The sequence below is a fragment of the Triticum urartu genome, chromosome 1, assembly GCF_003073215.2.
Source record: "Triticum urartu cultivar G1812 chromosome 1, Tu2.1, whole genome shotgun sequence".
Lineage (NCBI taxonomy): Eukaryota > Viridiplantae > Streptophyta > Magnoliopsida > Poales > Poaceae > Triticum > Triticum urartu.
This window is the reverse complement of record NC_053022.1, coordinates 465,124,530-465,138,321: the sequence shown is the minus strand read 5'-3', so window position 1 is coordinate 465,138,321 and position 13,792 is coordinate 465,124,530. Positions and strand designations below refer to the sequence as shown.

General features: G+C 43.6%; 1 protein-coding gene across 1 annotated transcript; it reads left to right on the top strand.

Moving 5' to 3' along the window:
- The first annotated feature begins 11,599 nt into the window (after positions 1 to 11,599).
- On the top strand, positions 11,600 to 13,415 carry LOC125519592. Its single transcript, XM_048684345.1, has 5 exons — positions 11,600 to 11,779; positions 11,881 to 12,134; positions 12,241 to 12,452; positions 12,529 to 12,790; positions 12,881 to 13,415. The coding sequence occupies exons 1-5, from the start codon at positions 11,707 to 11,709 to the stop codon at positions 13,181 to 13,183; spliced, it is 1,104 nt and encodes a 367-aa protein (XP_048540302.1). The 5' UTR covers positions 11,600 to 11,706; the 3' UTR covers positions 13,184 to 13,415.
- The last annotated feature ends 377 nt before the right edge of the window (positions 13,416 to 13,792 follow it).

Here is a 13,792-nt window from a genome sequence, read left to right as displayed (position 1 = left end):
GAAGAAGGATATTGCAGCATATGTAGCAGTTTGTGACGTATGCCAGAGAGTAAAGGCAGAGCATCAGAAGCCAGCAGGATTGTTACAACCATTGCCGATACCCGAATGGAAGTGGGATAAGATAGGCATGGATTTTATCACAGGACTACCCAGGACAAAGGCAGGCTACGATTCGATATGGGTAGTAGTTGATCGTTTGACAAAGGTAGCACATTTTATTCCAGTTAAGACCACTTACACCAGTGCTAAGTTGGCAAAGATATACATGACTAGGATCATTTGTTTGCATGGAGTTCCGAGAAGTATCGTATCAGATAGAGGAACCCAATTTACCTCAAAGTTTTGGAATCAGTTGCATGAAACTTTAGGAACCAGACTAGAGTTCAGCACAACTTTTCATCCGCAGACAGATGGACAGACCGAGAGAGTCAATCAGATTTTGGAAGATATGCTGAGAGCTTGTGCGCTAGATTATGGATCTAGTTGGGACGATAATTTGCCGTATGCGGAGTTTTCTTATAACAACAGTTACCAAACTAGTTTGAAGATGGCACCTTTCGAAGCTTTATATGGAAGGAGGTGCAGGACACCGTTGTCATGGGACGAAGTTGGAGACCGTCAATTCTTTGGACCAGATTTGATTAAGGAGTCTGAACGGAAGGTTAAGTTGATTCGCGATAGGCTCAAGGTAGCCCAATCCAGGCAGAAGAGCTACGCAGATTCTAAACGCAAGGAGACAGTTTACGAAACCGGAGACAGAGTTTACCTTCAAGTATCCCCACTTCGAGGAGTTAAGCGCTTTGGAGTTAAGGGAAAGTTAGCATCGCGTTTCGTTGGACCATATAAGATCTTGCAACGTATGGGAGAAGTCGCTTATAAGTTGGAATTACCAGAGGGACTGTCAGGAGTTCATGATGTATTCCATGTTTCTCAGCTGAAGAAATGTCATGCCGAGATGGCGGAGGTACCGCTAAGAGATACAGTACCGCTTGAAGCGATTCAGTTAAAGGATGACCTAACATATGAGGAGAAGCCAGTCAAGATTCTCGATTATGCCAGCAGAGTTACTCGCAGCAAGGTTATCAAGTTTTGTAAAGTTTAGTGGAACCATCACTCAGAGGATGAAGCCACCTGGGAAAGAGAAGAAGATTTGCTCAAGGACCACCCTCACCAATTTTCTAGCCAACCCGAATCTCGAGGGCGAGATTCATCTTAAGGGGGGTAGGTTTGTAACATCCCAAATTTGCAATTTGGAATGTTATACATTAGATCATCATGCATATCATATTTTCTTGCATTTTGGTTGATCCTAGAAATTTCACGCAACTCAAGGACCCTCGGAGAGAGATGGAGATTTCGTTATTTTCATATTTGGGAGTTTTCTCAAATTTTGAAAAGAGGATCATTTGATTTATTTATTTCATCTTCAATAATTTTTCCGATAACAAAAATATAAGAGAGGGAATAATATGACTTTCCCAAAATTGAGGAAAAATGAAGATTTAATAAATAGATCAAATTTTTGTTTGCCGGAGTTCTATTTGCATTTTATTTGGATAGGGAAAAATGCGCGTTTTCAAAAATTGCATTCTAGGTTCGGAGTAAAGTTCATTTTGTTCGGCTCATTTTTAGGAGTCGGGGAAAATTTACTTTAGAAATTTTGGAGCCCGATTAGATTTTCTTTTCTGTGTTCTTATCCGCGCGAAACCGTTTAAAAAAAATCCAGCAGGCCAGCCGGGCCAAGGCCCAGGCCAGCCACCGCCTCCCCAGCGCAGGCAGCCGGCCGCGCCAAGCCATCGCGCGCGCCAGGCGCCAGAGGCAGGAGCCGCCGCCGCCCCTTTTTGATTCCTAGTAGGACTTTAGTCCTACTCCGTTTCCTCTTTTTCTTTCCTATTCCTACTCTATTTCTTGTCCCCTACCCCAAGAAACCCCCTCCCCTCACCAATATAAATACCCCAACACCCCCCCCTCCAAATCATCAAACCAAACCCCAAGCCCTCCACCGCACCCCACCCCGCGCCCTACACCGCGCCACCCCACACCCGCGCCGCCGCACCTTGCCCACGCCGCCGCCGCCCTACGCCACGCCGCCGGAGCCCCTCGCCAGAGGTTGCCCCACGTCTCTTTTTCTCAGATCGTTTTCTTCTAATCGTTCCGATGCTTTTCTTCTCTTCTGATTCGTTTTCTAGATCGGTTTTTCATTTCGGTTTTCTTCTCCGAAACCCTAGATCGGATTCGTTTTCTTTTCCGATTTAGTTGCCTTTGGACCGTTCGTCGGACCGTTCGTCCTAACGAACGTGATCACCGGATTCTTCTAGGTTAACGAACGTCCGTTCGTTTAACCGTTCTTCTTTTTCTTCTCGTCGGATTTATTCCGCGATCGCGATCTCAGATCCGATCTTCGTTCTAGTTTATCTTCTCGCTCGTTTATCGGAATCAGGTGATTCAAGCGCCTGGAGTTTCGTTTCGAAACCGCCGTTCCGTCTAATCAACTTAAACAAGTTTTTGCCCCGGTAAAATTTGACCTAGTTTCAACTTGCTAGAACCGAGTTGTTTTCTTCCGCCGTTTGTTTTCCGTTTCTTTGTTCGGTTCGTTCTTTCTTTGCAACCGGAGTTCTTAAGTTGAACTTTCTAGTTCGATCTCTTGTTCGAGTTTTACCTGTGCATTAGATGAGTACTTATTGTGTGCTTGTTGTTTGTCCGCGATAGATCACCCGGATTGCGCCGCCTGTTACTTCGAAACCCTAGGACTCGCGGATCATCAGCAAGGCAAGTAACACTTTGATCATACCTTTTCTACAACCCATGTTTTATTGCCATTAGATCAATCCTCTCACATTGCATGATTAGGATCTAATTAATTGTGGGATGGGAAGTAGATGAGGTAGTACCTATCACCTGTATTATTATGAAACCTTTGGGAGTTACTTCTGATTTGCTTATTATGCCATGCTATGCTAGTAGACGTGGATTGGGTGAGTGATATCCATGACAAGATGTGAGTTGATAATTTTAATGGTTTATCTAAGGTGGCAACTTAAACACACATCTGGGTGGATTGAGGCACCTGATGTCTATCAGGACTTGCCTGTTTTTTGGACCGCCACCCAGGCTCAAAGGGATCATAAGATCTTTCATGCTAGAAACTTCCGTGTGCAGCCACAAGCCATTATGGGCTCTGGCATAGTTGACTAAGTTGTGCGAACTCTTACAGTGGTAGACTAGCAGATGTAGGGGATGTAGGTGGTACGGTCTACCCGATCGTAAGGTGCTAGCGCTTCTGAAAGACTGTCTCGGTCATCCGTCTTCTCAAACACCATGTAGTGCGAGAAACCAAACGGAGGCGATCGAGTCTTGTGGGGAAAAGTGCGCAAACCTCTGCAGAGTGTACAAACTAATCATGATTAGCCGTGTCCCCGGTTATGGACAACTTGAGTATCTAGTACTTGAATATCATGTGAATCTCAACATGTTACTTCTAATTAATATTGTTGGGTTTTAAATTGTTCACTTAATTGGGATCGGAATGCTGTCAACCATTCTCGATGTTTAACAACTACCATGATAGTTAAATAAATTTATTCCTTTGCAGTAGGGAAAAACTGGCTTTACGCAAAACTGTAACCATAGAGTTTTCCACCAGCCATATATGCATATAGTATAGCTGTTTCATTCCATTACTCTCTATGTGTTACTTTGCCAGCATATTCCATGTGCTGACCCGTTTTAGGGCTGCAACTTCTCATGTTGCAGACTTTTCAGACGACGAGTAAGGTGTTTTAGGTCGTGGTTCTATACTCAGTGATGCCGTTGGAGTTGATGGACCCATTTATCTTCCGAGTCTTCCGCTGTTATCGACACTAGATGGCCTTAAGCCATTTTTATTGTAATAAGTTCTCTTTTGAGACAACGATGTAATAAGTGTGTGATTGCCACTCTGCTATAAATCCTTCGATGTACTGTGTGGTGTCAGCATTACTGATCCAGGGATGACACCTGAGCACAGAGCACTTGATCCATTCGGGTCGGGTCGCTACAGTAGTCAAACTCAATTCAACTAAATTTGGTGAAACTAACACCCGTCAGCCACCTGTGTGCGAAGCACGTCGGTAGAACCAGTCTCATGAACGCGGTCATATAATGTCGGCCCGGGCCGCTTCATCCAACAATACCGCTGAATCAAATTAAGACGTTGGTGGTAAGCAGTACGACTATTATCGCCCACAAGTCTTTGTGTTCTACTCGTGCATATAACATCTACCCATAGACCTGGCTCGGATGCCACTGTTGGGGAATGTAGTATTTCAAAAAAAATCCTACGATCACGCAAGATCTATATAGGAGATGCATAGCAATGAGACGGGGAGAGTGTGTCTACGTATCCTCGTAGACCGAAAGCGGAAGTGTTTAGTAACGCAGTTGATGTAGTCAAACGTCTTCACGATCCAACCGATCCAAGTACCGAACGTACGACACCTCCGTGTTCAGCACACATTCAGCTCGATGACGTCCCTCGAGCTCTTGATCCAGTTGAGGACGAGGGAGAGTTCCGTTAGCACGACGGTGTGACGACGACGATGATGAAGTTACGGGCGCAGGGCTTCGCCTAAGCACTACGACGATATGACCGAGGTATGTAACTGTGGAGGGGGGCACCGCACACGACTAAGAAAAATCTTGGAGTGCCTTTGGGGTGCCCCCTGCCAACGTATATAAAATAGGAAGGGAGAGAGGCCGGCCCTCCTAGGGGCGCGCCAAGTGTAGGGAGTCCTACTAGGACTCCCAAGTCCTAGTAGGATTCCCTTTCCTTTTCGGAGTAGGAAAGAAGGAAAGGAGGGAGAGGGAGAAGGAAAGGGGGGCACCCCTTCTCCAATTCGGTTTGGGCAGGAGGGAGGCGTGCGCCACATCGTGGCCCTTCTTCTCTCTCTCCACTAAAGACCAATAAGGCCCACTAAATTCCCCCGGCAAATTTTCGTAACTCTCCGGTACTCCGAAAAATACCCGAATCACTCGGAACAATTCCTATGTCCGAATATAGCCTTCCAATATATCGATCTTTACCTCTCGACAATTTCGAGACTCCTCGTTATGTCTGTGATCTCATCCGGGACTCTGAACAAACTTCAGTCATCAAATCAATTAACTCATAGTATAAATCGCCATCGAACATTAAACGTGCGGACCCTACGGGTTCGAGAACTATGTAGACATGAACGAGACACATCTCCGGTCAATAACCAGTAGCGGAACCTGGATGCTCATATTGGCTCCTACATATTCTACGAAGATCGTTATCGGTCAAACCGCATAACAACATACGTCATTCCTTTTGTCATCGGTATGTTACTTGCCCGAGATTCGATCGTCGATATCATCATACCTAGTTCAATCTCGTTACCGGCAAGTCTCTTTACTCGTTCCGTAATGCATAATCCCGCAACTAACTCATTAGTCACATTGCTTGCAAGGCTTTATAGTGATGTGCATTACCGAGAGGGCCCAGAGATATCTCTCCGATACACGGAGTGACAAATCCTAATCTCGATCTATGCCAACTCAACAAACACCTTCAGAGACACCTGTAGAGCATATTTATAATCACCCAGTTACGTTGTGACGTTTGGTAGCACATAAGGTGTTCCTCCGGTATTCGGGAGTAGCATAATCTCATAGTCAAAGGAATATGTATAAGTCATGAAGAAAGCAATAGCAATAAAACTGAACGATCAATATGCTAAGCTAATAGATGGGTCTTGTCCATCACATCATTCTCCTAATGATGTGGTCTCGTTCATCAAATGACAACACATGTCTATGGTCAGGAAACTTAACCATCTTTGATTAACGAGCTAGTTAAGTAGATACATACTAGGGACACTTTGTTTTGTCTATGTATTCACACATGTACTAAGTTTCCAGTTAATACAATTCTACCATGAATAATAAACATTTATCATGATATAAGGAAATATAAATAACAACTTTATTATTGCCTCTAGGGCATATTTCCTTCAGAGGGAGCTGCGACCGTCTGTCGGCGAAGCTGCAACCATAGACGCATAATGCTACGACCGCCACTTTTCTTTGCTTGAAGCCAAAAAAGCGGGTGGTGCATCGGGCGCCTAGCGAAGCTGCAACCAGCAACACAAATGCTATGACGGGCATAGTTTTTTGCTGGAACGAGAGAGTTGTGACATTGGGGAGAAGATGTAAGCAAGGCAGAGGGATGGTAGAATCGGATTCGTCTGATACTAGAATCGATAAGCTTTTTTGCTATGATCGATGAATTTTGTTGCTGTGACCGGCTAACTGTCGATGCTTGAACGAGGTTTTGCCGACACGACGACAAGACAAGATGTTTCAACCGGCACGACACAAAGCTACAACTGGTGATGAATTTTGCTGGAATAGGGGTGAGCCACTTTTATTGGGATTAGTGACGGCGAGGCATTTTTGCTGGAAGTGACAAGCATTTTTGCTATGACCAGCTAGAATTTTGCTCCGGCTGACAATTGAGGCAAGGGTACACCGTGAGCTTGTCGACAGGTGCTGCGGCCAACGACCGTCGCCACCTGAGTTGCTACCGTCACACTGGAGCTGCAACTGTGGTACACGTTGTTGCATGCGTGAAGCCGATGAGGAACCAGGAGACGACAAGGTGGAGGTAATTGCTTCGCCGACGACAATGGGGCTACGAACATCGGCGGCGACGAGGCGGCGAGTGGGGCAGCAATAGTTCAGACGGGGGCTAGGTGGGCCAACGACGTGAGCTGGGGGCGGTGCTCTCTTTTCTCCCTTTTTCCCGTGCGGATGATGGCGAAAGGGGAGGTAGGGAATAGTTCTAAAATTGTTCGGACGGCTTGGTCTGGACATTTGCGGTTGTTTTGATGATCCGTGTTTGAGGATGCTTTGAAGCTTGTTTCAAGCCACATATACATAATTTGTGCCATTGTATTCAAGTCGGTAGTTGGCTTGCTGAAAAAAACATGTTTTCTATAAAATGAAACAAGATTTTGGATAGCACCATTGGTACAACTCTAGTCCCGATGACGTTTGTCGTTAGTTGCAAGTTGTTTGTTTATTTGTGTGATTTTGCTGGCTTTGTTTGGCAGTACTACCTCTGTCCTGGTTTATTGATGTCCTTCGTATTTTATGTCAAATTTTGATCATAAATTTAACTAATAAATTGTTAATGAATGTCGTAAAAAGTTATATCATTGGATTCGTATTTAAACATAGTTTTAAATGATATAATTTTTGGTGACATGCATTGTCATTTTGTTAGTTAAATCTATAATAAAAAATTGGCACTAAATACGAAGGGAAGGAGGTAGTAGATCCATATTTCCTGTACAAAACCCCCGCAACCAAAAAAATTATTGTACTAATTATGTATCAGAAGTTATCTGCCGTGTACAGGACACACGTTCGTTGCACACGCTCACTCAACAATCACTTTATTTCAGAGGCAATTGTCACATTTGTATAAGTCATCACCAGAATTAGCGAAAGTCACAACATTTGATATTCTTCGCACCTGGTTGTGCTCACTCTTCTTTGAGTGAAGTATATGCGTGCAACAGATAAATGCATTCTGTTTGGATAGACAGCCATATGGATTTTTTTCGGAATTAAATACTGAATATTTAACTAGATATACTAATATTATAAAGACAGATTCTTTATTATTTCCTATTAACGCAAAGTGAATAACTGATTGAGTAGCAATACCGATAAAAAGAACTCTGAGCCATAGGTTTAGAAAAAAGACAGCCACATACAGGACGGTAATATAAATTTGTTATTTGGTTCATTTTAAAAAAAATCATTTGTCCAGTTCACCAAACACTAATGCATAATTACTGTCATTCTCCTAAGTAGTTGAATCTTTCCCTCAGCTGACTCACTTGTTTCCTTCTTACACCCAACAGCATCTCAATGTGTACACATCAATGACGACTTCTTAACACAATTATCAACGAAAGGAAGCAATCTGTTTCCGTGGCAGACAGAAGAAATTCCTAGAAAAGCAAAAATGACATCAAAGTAATCTGTATCGTTGTCAGTAGCAGAATACTGAAAAGGTTGATATGGACAGGAAGCAAAACATTTCACTTGCAGTTTATCTAGTTTTGTCGCTGTGCTCGTGTTGTACTTTGTGTTTGCTCGCTCTCGATAACGTCTCTATGGAGTTTCCGTTACCAAGTATCTGAAATTACACCTGTAATAGTTTCTCCTTCATAACCTTTTCTAGAGTTTCTTGATCAATTTTTTCTTTGGAACAAAGGCTCAAGAAGAGCCCACCTTCAAATTAACAAAGCCATCTACTTGTAGGAGTACAAGAACTTTTCTGTTGGTGTAATAGTTTCCCGGTCAATTGATGCAGATTCGACATACTTTACCCTCCCCAAACTTTTCAATTGTGGGATAGCATGGTTGAAATTCGATTAAAGTACTGATAATAGCATTTCCTGTTTTACGGCTCAGCAAAGACTTGCAGAAGTTGGCATAATGATGTGTGATTCCCATGTTTCCCGCCTTTTCTACTTACAATGTATTGCATTTGTTGAGTCTTCATTGCCTTTAGTCCTCTTGTCATTATCTCATCAGAAATTGCCGCAAGAATCCGTCATTGTATTTGGCAAGTGGTAACAAAAGGATGGTGAAGTCGATTGAAAAACCTTGGGAGCACATTTACGCAACTTTTCATGCTCCAGTGTGAGTAATTTTTCATTATTTCTTCCTTATAAGCTAAACTAAATGCGCATCAAATTTAGAACTTTCATGAAAGTGATCCTTTCATGTGCATTGTAGCTTGTTGGTTTGATTTCATTGCTATCGGTAGACCACTCCCCCGATCCCGTAATGCGGTTTCTAGTTTTGTCTTAAGTAAATTATCTGATGACCATTCACCTCCTTTATCATTGTATTGTATGAAAAAGTAATAGCAGTTTTATTTGTAATCGCCACCTCGTGATATTTGTTAGTAGATTATACAGCTTAAAAGCTTTCAAATGTACACATAAATATCTCGTTAGTATATGATATGTAATTGTTTTAATATTTTTCTAGATGCATGAATTGTAATCGCCATGGAAAAGCAAACACTTATTCTTAGTAATGTTTTAGCAATGGATGGTACCGTTGTTAAATAGACAAATAAAGTACATGTTTGCCTGTCAAGATCATATTGATGCTTATAAATTCATGGGCTGATCGAATCTTACATTGTCACTATTTTCATTTTAGTATTTCATTTTTGACCTCTTCATGATTATTCACTCTTTGTTCTTGGACACCATACTGATGTTGTCTTCAAAACTATTTTAAAGGATAGTTCTTTATTGATAGTGTACATACAATTTTTTTATGAGAAATCATGATGTGGACAAGTATTACCTTGGCATTACTTGACGCTGAAATAGATGTATACTAAAGGAAAAAAACAAATGTCTTGCAATCACTTCATGTCTCTGCATTACTGCTACGTGTCACCGTAGTTGCTGTGGATGCACTGCAGTCTGGCTTGGTGTCAGGCGTCACGGCCTGTGTTGATAGCCAACTTGTGTGTTTGGAATGTATTGGAGATTTTCTTGCATGCGCCTGTTACCTTGTCTTTTTGTTAGTGGAGCTTTGCCGAGCACGGGTGGATATGCAATATTTGCTTCCAGATGCCTATGCTTGAGATGGAAATCAATCAGGCAACTGCATATCCGTGTGCTACTCTACATTTATTTTTCCCTTTTTCACAGGCCATGTGCTACTCTTCACTGTTTATTTTCTATGGCTTTAAAATAATACTTCCTCTGTAAACTAATATAAAAGCGTTTAAAATACTAAAGTAGTGATCTAAATATTTTTATATTAGTTTAGAGAGGGAGTACTACCTCTGTCGGGTAATATAAGATGGTTTTACAGTTTTTCCCCTCTCTTTTTATTCACTTTATTTTTTTTGAAGTATTTTTATTCACTTTATTATTACTTCTATTATAGATCCTATCCCTATGGTGAAATACAAAATGGAAGGTATAATAACTGGTTGGTATAATAAATGAATATAAAATGGAAGGTATAAGAAATGGATATAATGAAATTCTTGATTCGATCTTACGACATAATTATTTGATTGATGGATCAACAACCGAACCACACATTTTATGAAAAAGAAGGAGCATGGTCTTATTCAAATTCAAAGCGCTTCGTAATCTTCAACCAGTTTTGTGCTTCAATACAATTTTCGGTAGTAAGCGCTATAATTTGTTTCCAATATTAAGCACTGTTCAAAATATCTTTCGATATTCCGATAAATCGGTCGATTTATCGCTTACCGTTGTCTGACCGATAAGATAAATCGGCCGATAAATCAACCGATATGGCGATAAATCGGCCGATATGCCGATAAACTGGCCGATTTACCTCTTATCATGGGTCGACCGATAAGTTCCCGATAAACGATATCCCCAACATTGATATTAAGCAACTTCCTCAAACCAAGCTTCCACAATTATCGAATCACCCTGTAGAATGGCATGTTCTCCTTGGTCGGAATATGCAGTTCCTTTTCTTAGACCGTACTTAAACTGCAAAACCGTTTTATATCAAGGGACAAAGGGAGTGCAATAAAAATATTTACATTGGTGTACAATTACACACCATTCACTTACCCCTATATTATCCATAGTTATTTAGATTATTGTTTTCTTCAAAAGTGTGATATTTATGACAGCAAAAGCAACTAAATTACTTGTGAGCACAATTGTTCCCCGTTGCTTTCGCAAGGCAACCATGTGGTTGCCAATCATTATCACTTTTTTTACACTAGTAAAAAACAAGAAATTAATTGGAAAGTAGTTTTTCGTCGCTCAAGCTCCACTGAATCCAAGTAAAAGGAACCACCTTCCATATTTTCTTTGCAAATTCTCAATTTACTTTTACCTACAACTTGGATTTGCCTTTGTTTTTCAGCTTTACAAATAAACATATAGATGGACTAAACTTATCTTTCCAGCTCAATTTTTCCTTAATTTTTTACAATGTTTTGTGCATTCATATATGAACTTTTAGAAGAATTTCAGAATTATTAAAACTTAGATACATGATTTAAGATTTATTAGAAATAAAGGAGTGATTCATGCTCGAAAAAACTGTATTTGCTCAAATTTACAAACACATGCCGTCACATTGTAAGGAGGGATTCTCATACCAGGTGACGGTGGGCGCCGAAGGGTAGCTTGAGCTGTGGGATCCACACTACCTTCCTCTTGGTCATAGCATATTTTTAGTTTGAAAAACACAGTGCAAACATAAATGCTTGTATATATGTATATACGCCTACCCTTTATGAATGCACAGAAACACGCGTCTTACCTTCTAGAGACGGAGCTGCCATATTTTGATATTGACGAAGTCGCCTCACGTAATTCGTAGTCGAAGGGTGTGTCATACCATTGAAATTAACGATGTCGAAAAGATTAAAACAAATCTAGTAGTAAAATGTAAGCACATGTGCTAATCTTGGATTTAAATCTAGATGGACAGATTTTCACCACACCGAACCTATCGAGTTATGTTCATTTATTCTGGTGCACGACAGTAGCACATGTGCACGCAGCGCGCTACAAGGGGCAGCGAGCCAGCCAGCAACGCACGTTGCCGCCCGCGAGCATCGAAATCTCCTCCCTCCCGTGCGAGCGGTGCGGCGGAACGATGCCGGCCAGTGAGCCCCTCCGCGGCCGTGGTGCCGGCAACAGGCCTGCAGCGCCGGCCACAGCGTACTCTGGTCCTCATCGCCTCTTCTTCTTCCTCTCGGTCCACTTCGGTCGTTCTGGCTCGCTTGACCAAGCAAAGATTTATCCATGGCTGACTTTTCTTATCCCACAGGCACTGCCAAGAAGCTGCCACTGGCTCTGCTCGTGTTCTTCTCGGCCCTGCTGTACAGCCAGATTCAGCCGCCGCCGCCAAAGGTCCCTGGCTCGCCGGGCGGGCCTCCGGTGACGGCAAACCGGACAAAGCTGAGGGACGGCAGGCACCTGGCCTACCTGGAATCCGGCGTCCCGAAGGAGCAGGCCAAGTACAAGATCATTTTCGTCCATGGCTTCTTCTGCTGCAGATACGACGTGCTCAACGTCTCCCAGGTACATGGAGTCAGGGATTTGGAATCAATCTAGCACCATGTATGTACATGTATCGTACGCAGACGAACCAGAGCGTTGAATGGCCTGGATTGTACTCTGTTTTCAGGGGCTGCTACAAGAGCTGGGCATCTACCTGCTGTCCTTCGACCGGCCGGGGTACTGCGAGAGCGACGCGCACCCGGCGCGGACGGAGGAGAGCATCGCCGTCGACATCGTGGAGCTGGCCGACAACCTGCAGCTGGGGCCGAGGTTCCACCTCATGGGCTTCTCCATGGGCGGCGAGATCATGTGGAGCTGCCTCAAGCACATCCCGCACAGGTAACAAGTGCTGGAACATCATCTTCTTCCCCCATTTCAACCCGTGGAGTCCTAACCATGGAATCGGCCGGCGCAGGCTCGCCGGCGTGGCCATTCTCGCCCCGGTGGGCAACTACTGGTGGTCCGGCCTGCCGCCGGACGTGTACCAGGAGGCGTGGTACGTGCAGTTCCGGCAAGACCGAGCCGCCGTCTGGGTCGCCCACCACCTCCCGTGGCTGGCCAACTGGTGGAACACCCAGCGGCTGTTCCCGAGCTCCAGCGTCAAGGCCCGGAACCCCGCCATCTACTCCAAGGAAGACAAGCCGCTCACCGCCAAATTCGCCCAGCGAGCCCACAACGCAAGAACACTTGAACTTGAATGAACCACAGTAGCAATTAAGCTCCTGATCTGACGCTTTGGTTTGCTTGCTTGTTGGGGTGATGCGCAGAAGCAGGTCACGCAGCAAGGAGAGCACGAGTCGCTGCACCGGGACATGATCGTCGGGTTCGGGAAGTGGGGGTGGAGCCCGCTGCAGCCGGGCAACCCGTTCGCCGGCGTCGGCGACGATGTGAAGGTGCACCTGTGGCACGGGGTCGAGGACCTGTTCGTGCCTGTAGCCCTGTCGCGGCACATCAGCAAGAGACTCCCCTGGGTGATCTACCACGAGCTCCCGACGGCCGGCCACCTGTTCCCGGTCGCCGACGGGATGCCCGACGTCATCGTCAAGTCGCTGCTGCTCGGAGACGGGTGATGACGGTTTGTTTCGAGCGAGAGCGAGAGATGGGCAGTTAGTAGGATTTCGAATAAATTCACCATTTTAACACTTGAATTTGATTGAGCACTTGGCCCGGGGAGTAAAAGTAGACTATTCCTGTTTTAATATGCACTTCGAGGTGTACTCCGGTGACAAGCTGCTGCGATATCAATCAAATACTGAAACGTGGTTTCGGCGTGTCCCCTGCAATAAAAAATTGTAGAGATTAGCGTGCCCTAGGTACCCCTGTCCGGGCTGACAGGATCCCTCATTTTTTTTGGTCAAAATTTGGTCATAAACTTAACAAATATATATAAGTTTGTTCATATGTATCAAATTTTTTCCTATAAAATATAATTGATTATTTAAATTAAATTTGTTATAAATTAATAATTAAATTTGATTCAAAATACAAGGAGCACTTGTAAAAATTGTTCAAATCTACCATCCACCTTTTTGTGTTCTCGGCTGCTTTATATACATCTAAGAAGGGGTCTTTGCTGTAGGGACTAGCCTGTTGGCTGCTTGTTCTAGCAATGTTTTATTTTGGATAAAACTCTCTAAATTAACCACACACATAAAAGACTAGCCGATGCTAAAGTTTCA

Coding starts and splice junctions, on each gene's coding strand:
- LOC125519592 (XM_048684345.1), top strand. CDS start 11,707: ATGCCGGCCAGTGAGCCCCTCCGCGGCCGTGGTGCCGGCAACAGGCCT. Junction 11,780..11,880: donor GCCGGCCACAGCGTACTCTG/GTCCTCATCGCC, acceptor CTTATCCCACAG/GCACTGCCAAGAAGCTGCCA. Junction 12,453..12,528: donor CTCAAGCACATCCCGCACAG/GTAACAAGTGCT, acceptor CGGCCGGCGCAG/GCTCGCCGGCGTGGCCATTC.